At 51.7% G+C, this 14,776-nt stretch overlaps 1 protein-coding gene across 3 annotated transcripts; it reads left to right on the forward strand.

Moving 5' to 3' along the window:
• The first annotated feature begins 264 nt into the window (after window positions 1–264).
• LOC122386150 (adenylosuccinate lyase-like) lies at window positions 265–9,244 on the forward strand. 3 transcript variants are annotated; one of them, XM_043375063.1, is made up of 10 exons: window positions 265–293; window positions 1,129–1,301; window positions 1,531–1,734; window positions 2,144–2,426; window positions 2,929–3,080; window positions 6,857–6,963; window positions 7,296–7,406; window positions 7,811–7,991; window positions 8,183–8,359; window positions 8,819–9,244. In XM_043375063.1, exons 2-10 carry the CDS (start codon window positions 1,161–1,163, stop codon window positions 8,903–8,905), a joined length of 1,443 nt encoding a protein of 480 aa, XP_043230998.1. In that variant the 5' UTR covers window positions 265–293; window positions 1,129–1,160; the 3' UTR covers window positions 8,906–9,244. The 3 variants fall into 3 exon arrangements, with proteins under 3 accessions (XP_043230998.1, XP_043230996.1, XP_043230997.1); XM_043375061.1 differs by having other exon boundaries at window positions 282–322; XM_043375062.1 differs by lacking the exon at window positions 265–293 and adding an exon at window positions 318–391.
• Window positions 9,245–14,776: the final 5,532 nt, after the last annotated feature.

Consider the following 14,776-nt stretch of genomic DNA (forward strand, 5'->3'; position numbering starts at 1 on the left):
GCGGAGCCGCTCCAAGGGAGCAGCCCACATGAGATAAAGTTGCCTGTCCGCTTCCAGGCCGGAGGGGGTTGCGGTGTGGAGGAGAAGGATTTCAGCATCCTCAGGATAGAAGCAGGGATAGGGAACGGTCTCTACTCTCCACCTTGGTTCTATACCGAGCGCTGACCATTTCGTTGCGGTTCTAAAGGGTTTTCGGTCTTTTCCCCCAGCTACCATATGCTGCCATTTGTTGCTTATATGGCGCAACTGATACGATAGCGGCATGACGTTTTTTTCTCGGCGTTGTGAGTGCGGTGAGTGTTGTCTGTGCCGGTTTTTCAATGTAATTTAGCATTTTGAGAAACATTTTCATTAGATCGTGTCAATACTCAAGATTGGTATAGATTTATAGGTCGGAGCTTCGCCGTTATTGCTATGTGTTCTTAGTAACACAGATGAGCTACTGGAAGCCACTCTGATTCAATAATCACTAAACTAAACTTTTCGTCAACATGTTTCCTTGAGTTCTTTTATCATTTTGATAGTTTGAGCTTACAGTCCAGTAAAAAGGGAAAAAGATTTAAAAAAGGGAAAGTTAAAGGGAGTTGCGAATAGTGTGTATTTTTACTGTATGCAAATTATGCGTGCAATTGCAGCTGTAGCAGGTGCTGTGACTTCGCATGTGACGCTATTTGAAAAGTTATGGTATGGTTTTTGAGGGTCAACACTGCTCAGAGTGTTGACCTATGAACAAAACCGATTCAATGCATTTATGTTGAGCTTGAGTACATGATTAGGATAAAAAGCAGGGGTGTGGAGACGGCACATTTTTGCCCGGCGGAGCCGGAGCAGGAGCCGATATTATTTCTCCGAAGCTGGAGCCGGAGCCAAAGCTGTCTGAAATTTTCATGGCTCCGCATCCCTGATAAAAAGAAGGGATTCACTACAAAGGGAACAAACAATGTATAAATCTCCTAACATTGACACAGCTACCACAGTCAGGACCCCAAGGCCCAAGGTTGATACCTACATCAAAAAGTTAAGAGTCATTTTGGGCTGCCATATTCTGTATTCACCTCAGATTTATGTATTGAGATATATAAAAGAGGCTGGAAAATAAAATATCCTAACTAAGCTTCCTAATTTCAGCTCCCTAGCTGCTTTGTGATATCAGTGACACCATGGAGAGGGACATCAGCAAGACATACCAGTCACCACTGGCCTCACGGTACACATCACCTGAGATGAATTACAACTTTAGTGACCAGAAGAAGTTTTCAACCTGGAGAAAGCTTTGGCTCTATCTTGCTCAAGCAGAAAAGGTAAGCTGCAAAAATAGAAAAATGATGTAGTAAAGCCATAAACATTTTCCTTGTCTGTCAAACATTGGTTGGGTTAAGCAGCAGAGGTACATTCAATCTGCAGAGAAGGTAACTGGCTATGTAAAGCATAAAACAGGAAGGGTCATATTACTGCTAGCCCATGTGATACCTCTGTGACCCACGGCTGTACTGGTGAGCTGTGTGTTAACTGCCGCCGTGGCGTCTCCAGGAGCTGGGTCTGCCGATCACTGACGCCCAGCTGGAGGAGATGGCCGCCCACCTGGACGACGTCGACCTGGCCGCCGCCGCCGAGCACGAGCGACGCGTGCGGCACGACGTCATGGCGCACGTGCACACGTTCGCGGCGGCGTGTCCGCAGGCGGCCGGCGTCATTCACCTGGGCGCCACCTCATGTTTTGTGGGCGACAACACGGTACGTATCGGCAGGGGGAACGGGAGGGGATACGAAGTCGAGGAGCGGAACCAAGTGCGGCCGGGCCGGAGGAGCAGGCGGGGGGGGGGGGGGGGGCGAACCACAGGGCAATCAGCGGTGAGCTCTAAATGTGCGGATGACGTGTGTTCACGGCATGGTAGGTGCTCTGCTGTCAAACGCTGGTCGTCTGGAGAGGGCCAGACCATAGAACCTGGCGAGTGTGAGAGGTTTTAGGTTTGTAATAGTACATTTGTGTCTGAGAGGCACATGGCACCGTCCCACCGTTCGGTCTGTCTGTCTGACGGTCCGTCCGGTTTGTGTGACGGTCCGTCATGCCCCACCGTCTGATCCGCCTGACGAGCAGTCCCGTCTGCCTTCCCATCTGTCTGACGGTCCGCCCGGCTACCAGGACCTGCTGGTGCTGCGGGACGGCCTGGACATCCTGCTGCCGCGGCTGGCGCGCTGCCTGCAGAGGCTGGCCGCGTTCGCCGAGCGGCACGCCGCGCTGCCCACACTGGGTTTCACGCACCTGCAGCCGGCCCAGCTGACCACGGTCGGCAAGCGCGCCTGCCTGTGGCTGCAGGACCTGCTGCAGGACGAGGCGGCGCTGCGCCAGCTGCGGAGCCAGCTGCGCTTCCGCGGCGTCAAGGGCACCACCGGCACGCAGGCCTCGTTCCTGCAGCTGTTGGACGGTGAGCGGGCCGGGGGGAGGGGGAGTGGCGGGAGCAGCTCAGATTGGCGACTCCCGGCGCGTACCGCGGTGATCGGGACAGGGGAGGGGGTACCGCCTTGTCATGGGTGGTGGATAGGCCTGTCAGTGTCCATTGGCGATGCTGGCTGACTTTGCTTGACCTAGCCTGACCGAGCTGACCCGAACTGACCTGAGCCAGTCCGAACTTTTCCTTACCCGAACTGCCCTGATCTGAGCTAACCTGAACGGACTGGACCCAACCTCACCCCCAACTGACCCGACCTGACCTGACTCGACCTGTCCTAGCCCGACCCGACCCGACCCGATCCGACCCGACCTATCCTGAGCACGGCCCCAGCTGAGCTAGCCCGTGATAACCTGCTCTGACCGAACCTTGTTGACGTGACCGGACTGGCGCTGAACTGACCTGCAGTGACGGGGTCTGTCCCGACCTGGCCAGGCCCAACTGGGGCTGAGCTGACCGGAGCTCTGTCGGTCGGCAGGCGACCACGACAAGGTGCAGCGGCTGGACCGTCGGGTCACTGAGCTGGCCGGGTTCAGCTCGTGCTACACCATCTGCGGTCAGACGTACCCGCGTAAAGTGGACGTCCAGGTGGTGCAGGCGCTGGCCGCTCTCGGCGCCACCGCACACAAGGTCAGTTAGAGATGGTGGTGGTGGGGGGGGGGGGGGGATCCGGGTTCGTCCACCGCGCAGAGGCCAGGGTTCGTCAGGTCTGGCTGGGCTCTCAGTTGGGGTCAAGCCAGTGTCCCAAAATTGCATTTTGGCTTGGGTGTCAGAGAAGAAATTGCTTTTCAAAAATGGGGATAAGAGTGGAAAATTGCTGGCCAAGGTGAGGCCCAGAAAGATGGGAAAAGATCGATAGCATTAATTTTTATCAATGCGTGATAAAATATGAGATGTACAACGATTATCCACGCTAATGCTTTTTCTTCGTAATATTGGGAGTGGAAAATTGCTCTTCAAAATTGGAGGTGAGAGTGTGAAATGATATTCATTTGGATGTCGTTTCCCACCCAAAACAACAAATTTTGGAACACTGGGTCACAGGGGTGTAACTTTTGCTTTTGAGATGGGGGTGCACTTGGTGATGGGGGCGACCTTCAATGAGGATAGGGGCGCTTCCAAGGTGCATAGATGGTGCATACATTATACATTAGCGTCGCCACGGGGGACAAGCGGGGCAGCTTGCCCCCCCCCCCGACCGGGCACCCCCTGAGATCAATGCAGACCCGATAAGATTTTGGGGTCGGCAAAAAAATGGGGGTAGTTTTCATGAATGGCTGTAAAGTCAAAATCGGTTGGAGTCGCGAGTCCCAACCAGAGTCGGAGTGAGAGTCGCCAACATTTTCAGGACTTTGACTCCAGGCTCGAACGTATCATAACTTTCATTCAATCCATGTCTTGGCTGGTGTTAGCTGAATTTTACACTCGGTTTTCAACACTGTTGTGGAGCTGGGAGCGACCCCCTTACCTCCTCTCGGGAGCAGCGCTCCGTCCACGCGCAGAGACCGGGTCCGTCTAGTACCTACGCTGACACGAAATTTTAGTGTCAAGACCATTAGCGTCGCCACGGGGGGGGGGGGGCAAGCGGGGCAGCTTGCCCCCCCCCAACCTTCAACCGGGCACCCCCTGAGATCGATGCAGATCCGATGAGATTTTGGGGTCGGCAAGAAGTGGGGGTAGTTTTGAAGAATGGCTGTGAAGTCAAAATCAGTTGGAGTCTTGAGTCCCAGCCAGAGTCGGAGTGAGAGTCGCCAAAACATTCAGGACTTCGACTCCAGATTCGAACATATCAAAACTTCGATTCAATCCATGTCTTAGCTGGTGTTAGCTGAATTTTACACTCGGGTTTCACCAGTCTAGCACGCTGACACGAAATTTTAGTGTCAAGACCTAGCTCGAAAAATTCGGGGTTGGGTTGGGGTCGTTTCCGACTCTGGCCAAAGGTCTGTGACATGTTCAAGTGCCGTTAAAGTACCACAGGGCTAACGAGGGCCGTGCGTAGGCTCCTAAAAAGTCCCACTGAACTCTAAGAAGGGATCCCACGCTAGCTTCCGAGGGACCCAAACTGACCTCTGAGGGCCCTCAGGCCGGCACTTATGAACACCACTACGATCTTCCACCGCTGATTCTGAAGGCTCGGGCGCAAATCTTTGAGAGCCACTTTGGCAGTCCTTTTAAGGGCCTCCGCCGGTCTCAACAGCCCCATATTGGCTTCTGAGGGTCCATCGGTGTGCAAGGGGCGGACCCATGGTAGTCTCTGAGGGCCCTTTCGACTTTGATGACCATCCTTACGACAGGCCTATGAAGACCTACACGGGCCTTATCATAGAGGGGCCACGTGTGCCTCTGAGCAGGGCTGCGAGGTCGGGGTCGGAGTCGGTCGGAGTCGACAGCTCTGACCGGAGTCGAAGTCGGTTTTGGAAGCCGGGGTCGGATTCGAGTCGTGATAAATCCATCACGGAAACTGAGCATGCTAGAATATGGATTTTTAGAAGGGCGAACCGATTCCCTGGATCATTTGCAACTCTTTTTTCTGGATAAGGTTTGGGATCATTTGCACGGACCCGTCCGAGGGAGGGAGGGGGAGGGGCCCTACAGACCCATTGTATCCTTCCCATTAATAGGCTCTACCCTGCTAAACTAACGTAACGGGTAATGCGTTTTTAACTGACGTAACTGATTTTGCCCAGGAAATCCTAAAAAAAAAATACTTTCTACATTTCATAGCTAGAGGAAAAACTGCATCACCATTGCATTCCTCGCGCGCCATGGCGCGTCGAGTGACATATAAAACGTGTAAGTAATGACTATAGAAAGGCATGATTAAAGACCAAATTGGATTTTGTCCCCCCCCCCAACCGAAAATCTCTGGTGACGCCTATGGATGCAGATGAGTCCATTGGTACAAAGTTGGGTATTATGAAATAAAATTGAATTCGTTTGCACGAATATCAATCAATCAATTGAATTTATAACGAATGACATTTTACTTTTTTATTCCAACCTCTTATAGAATTGGGTTGCCCTTTTTATGCTCGTCGACTGGCGAGACCCACTTTTGCTGGAATCACCTTTTTCATTGGGCGCCCTTCTACTGCTGGGGTCGCCTCTCCCTCTCTCCTGCTGAGGTCACCCCTCATTCTGCTCGGCGAGACTTACTTCTGATTGGCGCTCCTCCTCTGCTGGGGTTTCACTTTTCTGCTGGAGTCTGACATTTCCCTTGCCGGGTATGCCCTATTTTTGCTAAAGGCGTCCCACCACCTCTGCTGGGGGCGCCCCCGGCCCCACTGCTGCTGGACGAGCCCAACTTTTGCTCCAGGTGCCCCTTTTGTATTAGGGCGCCTCTCTTTTTTAGGCATCCCTCTCCCAGTAGGGCGCCCCTTTCTGGTGTGGCGCCCCTTTCTGCTGGGAGCGCTCCTCTTCTTCTGGGGGCGCCCCACTACTGCTGGACGAGCCCAACTTTTGCTTGAGGTGCCCCATTTATATTGGAGTGCCTCTCTTCTTCTGGAAGCATCCCTCTTCTGGTGGGGCGCCCCCTTTCTGCTGGGGTGTCCTTCTTCTGCTAGGGGCTAGGGCACCCCTCTTCTGGTGAGGCGCCCCTTTCTGCTGGAGTCGCCCGTGTTCTACTGAGGAAGCTCTTCTACTGGGCGAATCCATGCTTGAGGTGCCTCATTCCTACTAGGGGCGCCTTTCCTCCGCTGGGGCGCCAGTCTTATGCTTGACGATCCCAACCTACGTTGGAGGTGCCCGACTTCTGCCTCGGGCGCTCCACTTTTGCTGAGAAAGTCCCGCTTTTGCCGGGGTGCCCCTTTCACCCATTTTGGGGGGACGATACGACTGGACGCTTCCCAAGCCCGCAAGCATCACGACGCCGGTCACGAGACGGAATGTAGCCGGGAAATCACCCTCGCCATCTGCTCAAGAGCTTATCGGTGTCGGGCGGCGTGTGGTGCGCCGCTTAGCCTATGGGGGTGCACTTTGACGTGATGGGGGTGCACTTTCAGGGGATGGGGGTGCACCTGCACCCCCATACATATAGAAAGTTACACCGCTAGTGGGTCAAGCCACACTGCACGGGCACTGCCAGGGGGTAGACAGACAGACCAAAGCTGAGGCACCCAAACGGTCAGGATCAGATTACGGCACGGTCTCTGTCTGGACAGAATTCTGGTAAAAATCCGACAGGACTGAACCGGATCGGACTTTTGCATCTTTTTGACGGCATTTTGGGCCGGCTGTCGATGAGCTGGCGAGGCGGACCGTGTGATGACCGAGCGACACCCTTTCCTAGATGTGGACTGACCTCCGACTGTCCGTGATCTGGTATCCATTGTCCGTGAGATGGTATCCGTGGGCCGTGAGCTGGTGACTGGGACCATGCGCTGACCGAGCGGCTCCATTCCCAGATGTGTACCGACATCCGGCTACTGGCCAGCATGAAGGAGCTAGAAGAGCCCTTCGAGAAGTCTCAGATCGGCTCATCAGCGATGCCTTACAAACGGAACCCCATGAGGTTGGTACCCTGATCCCCCTCCCTCTTCGGGGAAGGGGGAAGCGGAAACCCCAGAGTTCGGTGCTCCCCTTCACGAGGAGTCCCGCTTTACTCATGGGTGGCCGATGGCGTGAGGGGCTAAACTGGACAGACGCTTTTTCGGTGCGCCGTCTCCAGCTGCCAGGGAGGGTGGAGGGTTGACTTGGATCAGCGACGTCGCGGATGAGAACCCTCAGAGATTTGGATGCTTAATCGAACCGATGGACTGCCACTGACGCCGAGTTTGTCCATATGTCACGCTGTGGCACTGTTCGGTGTCTCACTGTGACGGCGATGTGTCCTCCCCGTGCCAGATCGGAGCGGTGCTGCGCGCTGGCCCGCCACCTGATGACTCTGCCGTCCAACGCACTTCAGACGGCCGCCACCCAGTGGATGGAGCGCACTCTGGACGACTCGGCCAACCGGTACGTACGAACGGCCAACGGTTGCCCCGCTCTGTGTTTGTCTCTGTCTCCATCTCCATCTCTGTCTCGGCCTCCATCTCCATCTCCATCTCCATCTCCATCTCCATCTCCATCTCCATCTCCATCTCCATCTCCATCTCCATCTCCATCTCCATCTCCATCTCCATCTCCATCTCCATCTCCATCTCCATCTCCATCTCCATCTCTCTCTCTCTCTCTCTCTCTCTCTCTCTCTCTCTCTCTCTCTCTCTCTCTCTCTCTCTCTCTCTCTCTCTCTCTCTCTCTCTCCACACTGACCCCTCGCTGATCCCCTGTCACCTGCTGTGCCTGTGACCCCTTGTTGACCTCTCTCTTACCTCACACTGACCTCTCTGACCCCTGCTGCCCCGGGCTCCCGCTACCAGCCGGATCACGCTCTCGGAGGCGTTTCTGTCGGCGGACGGTGTACTGATGACGCTGCAGAACATCTGCGAGGGACTGGTGGTCTACCCGCGCGTCATCGAGCGCCACGTGCAGCAGGAGCTGCCCTTCATGGCCGCCGAGAACATCATCATGGCCATGGTCAAGGAGGGCGCCGACAGACAGGTCAGTGAAACTGTGTACCCCGCTGTCCGACAGACAAGTCAGTGGGAACGCGGGCCCCTGTGGTTGGGAGCCAGCGGGTAGGTGATTGAGACTGCGAGTCTGCCCGACGGACAAGTTAGAGCTGCTCTTGTACCACGAGCAGCTCGACCGGGTATTGTTAGAGGCGTGACCGGATCCCGTCCCTCCCTCAGGAGTGCCACGAGCAGCTGCGGGTGCTTTCGCAGGCGGCCGGAGACCGGGTCAAACAGGAGGGTCTCGATAACGACCTGGTCAGCCGGCTGCGCCAGTCGGACTACTTTGCGCCGGTGCACGCTCGGCTGGACAGTCTGCTGGACCCGGCCTCGTTCACCGGCCGAGCCGAACAGCAGGTGAGAGCGACTTCGAGTACCGGCGGTGGCAGGGGAGGGGGTACCCACTTCCCAGGGAATCGGCTGGGGAGGGACGCGACTGGAGTCAGCTGGGGAAAGAGTCGAGAATCGGCTAGGAGAGAGCCCAGTGTCGGTTGGAGAGCGATATGTATATTTGCTGACCAGACCGCCCGGCGGCCCCTCCCAACTCCGGACTTGTTTGTCTTGACCGTCTTGACTGTGTGTCTTATCGGTGTGATCTGACGGTCCGTCTTATCGGTGTGGTCTGATGGTCCGTCCTATCGGTGTGGTCTGACGGTCCCGTCCTACCAGTGCGGTCTGGATGGTCCCTCCCGTCCTGGCCTGACGGTCCCTCCTGTCCTAACATTGTTGTCTGACATTCCGTCCGGTCCCACCAGTGTGATCTGATGGTCCTTGTCACGTGGTCTGACGCCCGCTTCTCCCGCTGTCCTCCTCCAGGTGTCTCAGTTTCTGTCTGAGGAGGTGGCGCCGGTGCTGAGCCTGTACCAGGGACAGCTGGAGGGCTCCGCAGAGCTGAAGATCTGACCGCGCCGGCCCGGTCAGCGGCGTGGGACACACACAATCGGTCGGTCTCATGTGCCAGGGAGGAGTCAATGGACAGGTGCTGACAGGACGCTGGGTCGTGAACTTGATAAGACATATATGGGCCAGTCAGTAGTGGGTATCACGTATGTATGGGGCATTGTATGGGGCATGAGTGCAGTGAGCACATAGAGGTTATATTTGCTGGGACTTTACACTTGCTGTGCCAATTTGCTGTGGACTGAATTACGCCCCATCTGAATGAATAGAAACATTGGGCATGAATAACTGTGCAATACCATTTCATTTTTTACCTGAAAAAATATAGAAACGAGATCCTGATTGGTATGTTTGGTTTCATGATGACGGTGGTTTTCTTTAGCGTTTATTAACTGTAATGAAAGGCATTACTATGCCATACGCTCCAGATTTCTAAAAAAGAGTCTTAACTCATATCCCAGTAAGGGGGTGCTTCCTCATGGTACAGACATAAAGACATAGGCACATATTAGTTACCTTGCTTTTAAACGGCCGGGGACTTTGTCTTGTGCCTGCTGTTGGTACATTTTAAGAGGAAACGAATCTTCGAATAGAACGAAGCGAATCGAAACTCAACAACGATGTTTGCGTGGATTCAAAGACAAAATGGAGCTCTGCTCAGGTCCATGACGATGTTAGCACTCAGCGAAGTGAGATGGTGTCAATCTCACATTCAGAAATCCTAGGAGAATGGACGGCACGGTACATGGTCATACACCCCTCCTGACCAGCGATGTCTTCGGCTGAAGAACTGAAGGATGGTAATTACTTGCGAGTCTGGACAAAATGAGCAGTTAACCTCTCGAGACAGTCTAGCTCTGTTGGATGTGTTCTTAACCCTCGCCCATGTAGGGGGGGGGTTGGTGCAACCCCCCCCCCCTGAGGTTTTTCGGAAATAGTGTAAAAACGGCGGCGCGCAGCGCCGCCAAATTTTGGGTACCTTATGGGGCAAACCTTGCGCATCTTTTGATAAAAAAAAATTTGACCGGGTCATGTCAGGTCACGGAGTTATGACGTCACAAAGGGAACAGCCTCCGGCCGGATTTTCACAAACTGAGTGCCAACGCCCGAGGTTTTCTGCCGGTGGTACGGACATCGGTTGATGGATCGTGATGAAACTTCCCATGCATATTGGGGCAAGTATTGGCTATCATATGGTATAAGAAACTTGACCGGGTCAGGTCAGGTCACGGAGCTATGACGTCACAAGAGGAACAGCGTCCGGTACTATTTTTGAAAAGCGCCCGAACCACTATTTTGCTAATTCTTGTCACCTCAATGGGAATATGCAGCAATATTAGCTTCTATAGGGAGCAAATGGACCTCCCAAATCCAAAAATGAAATCAGATTTCAAAAATTTAAATTTTGATTTTTCGAATTTCTGCCGCCGACTGTGACCTTGCCGATTTCCGGCGCTCCCAACGCGCCATTTTTAGAGCTAGGGAAACGAAATACATACCAAACGATAGAGAATTGATCAAGGAACACGATAGTGAAGGTTTCAAGTCGATATCTCCCACCGTTTTGCCGCAATCGCCGCGGAAAGTTGAAAAAAGTCTATTTTTCCGAAAATTTGACCTTTGACCGGTCAAAAGTAGGTCAAATGTTGACCTAGGACCAAAAAATATACCACCAATCGCGAGATCTCGGCGAGAGCAATCCGATGGTCTTTTCCGCTAAGCTCTACGACGCTTCGTTTTCAAACGCCAAGGGGGGGTCGCACCAACCCCCCCCCCCCCCTGCATGGGCGAAGGTGGCAGATCGCCGTTTACGGGCGAGGGTTAAAGCAGTGGATGGCATTTGTTTTGAGACCGTTATCCGACCATTCCAAGATCGGAACCCTTCCCGACCGAGTGGATTTGTTTGTTTTGTTTTGTTGGGTTAGGCCCTTTCGGTCTGACGAGACCATTGCAGAGCCGGAAGGATGATAGGAATTAGGGGGAGACATTGGTCTGGGCAGGCACCCTAGTGAGTCGCCGGGGCTGAGCCTGTCCAGAGGACAGGCCACCCAGCCCCAAGGCACTCACTGCACCCGGCTACGGGGTGCGCTCCCTCAGGAGCAGCGGTGCCGCTCCAAGGGAGCAGCCCGCATGAGATCAAGTTGCCTGCCCAGCCCGGAAGGGGGTTGTGGCGTGGAGGAGAAGGATTTCAGTATCCTGAGGATAGAAGCACGGACAGGTGGCCGAGTGGATGCCACCTGACTGTTTTTCGCTGAGTTGATCGGAGTGCATAAGCGATAGGGGCTGAGTGAAAGCGAGCATACGTGACTTACAGGCCCGATCAGCTTCAGGCCGTATCCTTTGACACCATCCGTATTTTCAGGCCAGGTCACGGACTTATGACGTCAAAAGTGAACCCCTGTACGGTACACTACAAGACGTTGCAACTTCGTAACGCCCTCCGTGCCAGGGAATCGTTACAAATTAAAGCATAATGCTCGACGCAGCTGAACATGAAAAACACAATATGGTCAAAATTGCAGCCCTACATGTTTAGGGAAGTACCTACTCACGAAAAACTGGTCCCCTACCCTATCAATCTGGACCTGACCTCGAAGGAACCTTAGAATCGGCTGCCAGTCGCTTCGTGTTGTAACGGCGCATACTCGACTTTTCGATAAAGCTCTCTGTCAGTAAGTGACGAAACGGTGAGTGTTTGCACGAGTTACAGGGAGTAGGGGAAACCGATAGGTCACTGTAAGATTTAAATGAATTGAAACATAACGTCCTTTGTAGTTATAAATGGACAAGTATTGTATCGAGAGTACATGAACCTCCAGGCTCCACGAATCAAACTATTAAAACAGTTACATTAAAGGCGCCTTTAATGTAACTGTTTTAATAGTTTGATTCGTGGAGCCTGGAGGTTCATGTACTCTCGATACAATAACGTCCTTTATAGTTGTGCAAGCAGCGTATAATTCAGGCTATTCAAATGTGACATTTAATTCAAATATTTTTTCACGCCGCCCGTGAAAAATCGAAGTCACCCAGTGAGAGCACGGAAAGATTACGTCTGTCAAGACAGCCTCAGATTCAGATTCACTTTCAGAATCACATTCGGACCCCCTTAGATTTTCATAAAAACTGGTCCATGGGTACAGTTTTGGACGCTGATTCCAATGGTGAAGTCTGTTTTTCGCCACATATTATACTTTGGCCCCTAGAGGCATTCAAAGTTTTTTTGGGGCGAAGGGGGACCCCCTTAGATTGTCATAAAAACTGGTCCATGTGTACAGTTTTGGACGCTGATTCCAACGGTGAAGTCTGTTTTTCGCCACATATTATACTTTGGCCCCTAGAGGCATTCAAAGTTTTTTGGGGGAAGGGGGACCCCTTAGATTTTCATAAAAACTGGTCCATGGGTACAGTTTTGGACGCTGATTCCAATGGTGAAGTCTGTTTTTCGCCACATATTATACTTTGGCCCCTAGAGGCATTCAAAGTTTTTTTTTGGGCGAAGGGGGACCCCCTTAGATTTTCATAAAAACTGGTCCATGGGTACAGTTTTGGACGCTGATTCCAATGGTGAGGTCTGTTTTTCGCCACATATTATACTTTGGCCCCTAGAGGCATTCAAAGTTTTTTTTGGGGCGAAGGGGGACCCCCTTAGATTTTCATAAAAACTGGTCCATGTGTACAGTTTTGGACGCTGATTCCAACAGTGAAGTCTGTTTTTCGCCACATATTATACTTTGGCCCCTAGAGGCATTCAAAGTTTTTTGGGGGAAGGGGGACCCCCTTAGATTTTCATAAAAACGGGTCCATGGGTACAGTTTTGGACGCTGATTCCAATGGTGAAGTCTGTTTTTCGCCACATATTATACTTTGCCCCTGGAGGCATTCAGATTCACTTTCAGAATCACATTCGGACCCCCTTAGATTTTCATAAAAACTGGTACATGGGTACAGTTTTGGACGCTGATTCCAATGGTGAAGTCTGTTTTTCGCCACATATTATACTTTGGCCCCTAGAGGCATTCAAAGTTTTTTTGGGGCGAAGGGGGACCCCCTTAGATTTTCATAAAAACTGGTCCATGTGTACAGTTTTGGACGCTGATTCCAACGGTGAAGTCTGTTTTTCGCCACATATTATATTTTGGCCCCTAGAGGCATTCAAAGTTTTTTTGGGGCGAAGGGGGACCCCCTTAGATTTTCATAAAAACTGGTCCAAGGGTACAGTTTTGGACGCTGATTCCAACAGTGAAGTCTGTTTTTCGCCACATATTATACTTTGGCCCCTAGAGGCATTCAAAGTTTTTTTTTGGGCGAAGGGGGACCCCCTAGATTTTCATAAAAACTGGTCCATGTGTACAGTTTTGGACGCTGATTCCAATGGTGAAGTCTGTTTTTCGCCACATATTATACTTTGGCCCCTAGAGGCATTCAAAGTTTTTTTGGGGAAGGGGGACCCTCTTAGATTTTCATAAAAACTGGTCCATGGGTACAGTTTTGGACGCTGATTCTAATGGTGAAGTCTGTTTTTCGCCACATATTATACTTTGGCCCCTAGAGGCATTCAAAGTTTTTTGGGGGAAGGGGGACCCCCTTAGATTTTCATAAAAACGGGTCCATGGGTACAGTTTTGGACGCTGATTCCAATGGTGAAGTCTGTTTTTCGCCACATATTATACTTTGCCCCTGGAGGCATTCAGATTCACTTTCAGAATCACATTCGGACCCCCTTAGATTTTCATAAAAACTGGTACATGGGTACAGTTTTGGACGCTGATTCCAATGGTGAAGTCTGTTTTTCGCCACATATTATACTTTGGCCCCTAGAGGCATTCAAAGTTTTTTTTGGGCGAAGGGGGACCCCTTAGATTTTCATAAAAACTGGTCCATGGGTACAGTTTTGGACGCTCATTCCAATGGTGAAATCTGTTTTTCGCCACATATTATACTTTGGCCCCTAGAGGCATTCAAAGTTTTTTTGGGGCGAAGGGGGACCCCCTTAGATTTTCATAAAAACTGGTCCATGTGTACAGTTTTGGACGCTGATTCCAACGGTGAAGTCTGTTTTTCGCCACATATTATACTTTGGCCCCTAGAGGCATTCAAAGTTTTTTTGGGGAAGGGGGACCCCTTAGATTTTCATAAAAACTGGTCCATGGGTACAGTTTTGGACGCTGATTCCAATGGTGAAGTCTGTTTTTCGCCACATATTATACTTTGCCCCTAGAGGCATTCAGATTCACTTTCAGAATCACATTCGGACCCCCTTAGATTTTCATAAAAACTGGTACATGGGTACAGTTTTGGACGCTGATTCCAATGGTGAAGTCTGTTTTTCGCCACATATTATACTTTGGCCCCTAGAGGCATTCAAAGTTTTTTTTGGGCGAAGGGGGACCCCCTTAGATTTTCATAAAAACTGGTCCATGGGTACAGTTTTGGACGCTCATTCCAATGGTGAAGTCTGTTTTTCGCCACATATTATACTTTGGCCCCTAGAGGCATTCAAAGTTTTTTTGGGGCGAAGGGGGACCCCCTTAGATTTTCATAAAAACTGGTCCATGTGTACAGTTTTGGACGCTGATTCCAACGGTGAAGTCTGTTTTTCGCCACATATTATACTTTGGCCCCTAGAGGCATTCAAAGTTTTTTTGGGGGAAGGGGAACCCCCTTAGATTTTCATAAAAACTGGTCCATGGGTACAGTTTTGGACGCTGATTCCAATGGTGAAGTCTGTTTTTCGCCACATATTATACTTTGGCCCCTAGAGGCATTCAAAGTTTTTTGGGGAAGGGGGACCCCCTTAGATTTTCATAAAAACTGGTCCATGGGTACAGTTTTGGACGCTGATTCCTGCCTCTAGGGGCCAAAGTATAATAT

The sequence above is a fragment of the Amphibalanus amphitrite genome, unplaced genomic scaffold (assembly GCF_019059575.1).
Source record: "Amphibalanus amphitrite isolate SeventyFive unplaced genomic scaffold, NRLGWU_Aamphi_draft 000241F_arrow, whole genome shotgun sequence".
NCBI lineage: Eukaryota > Metazoa > Arthropoda > Thecostraca > Balanomorpha > Balanidae > Amphibalanus > Amphibalanus amphitrite.

Coding starts and splice junctions, on each gene's coding strand:
- LOC122386150 (XM_043375063.1), top strand. CDS start 1,161: ATGGAGAGGGACATCAGCAAGACATACCAGTCACCACTGGCCTCACGG. Junction 2,427..2,928: donor GTTCCTGCAGCTGTTGGACG/GTGAGCGGGCCG, acceptor GTCGGTCGGCAG/GCGACCACGACAAGGTGCAG. Junction 6,964..7,295: donor TACAAACGGAACCCCATGAG/GTTGGTACCCTG, acceptor TCCCCGTGCCAG/ATCGGAGCGGTGCTGCGCGC.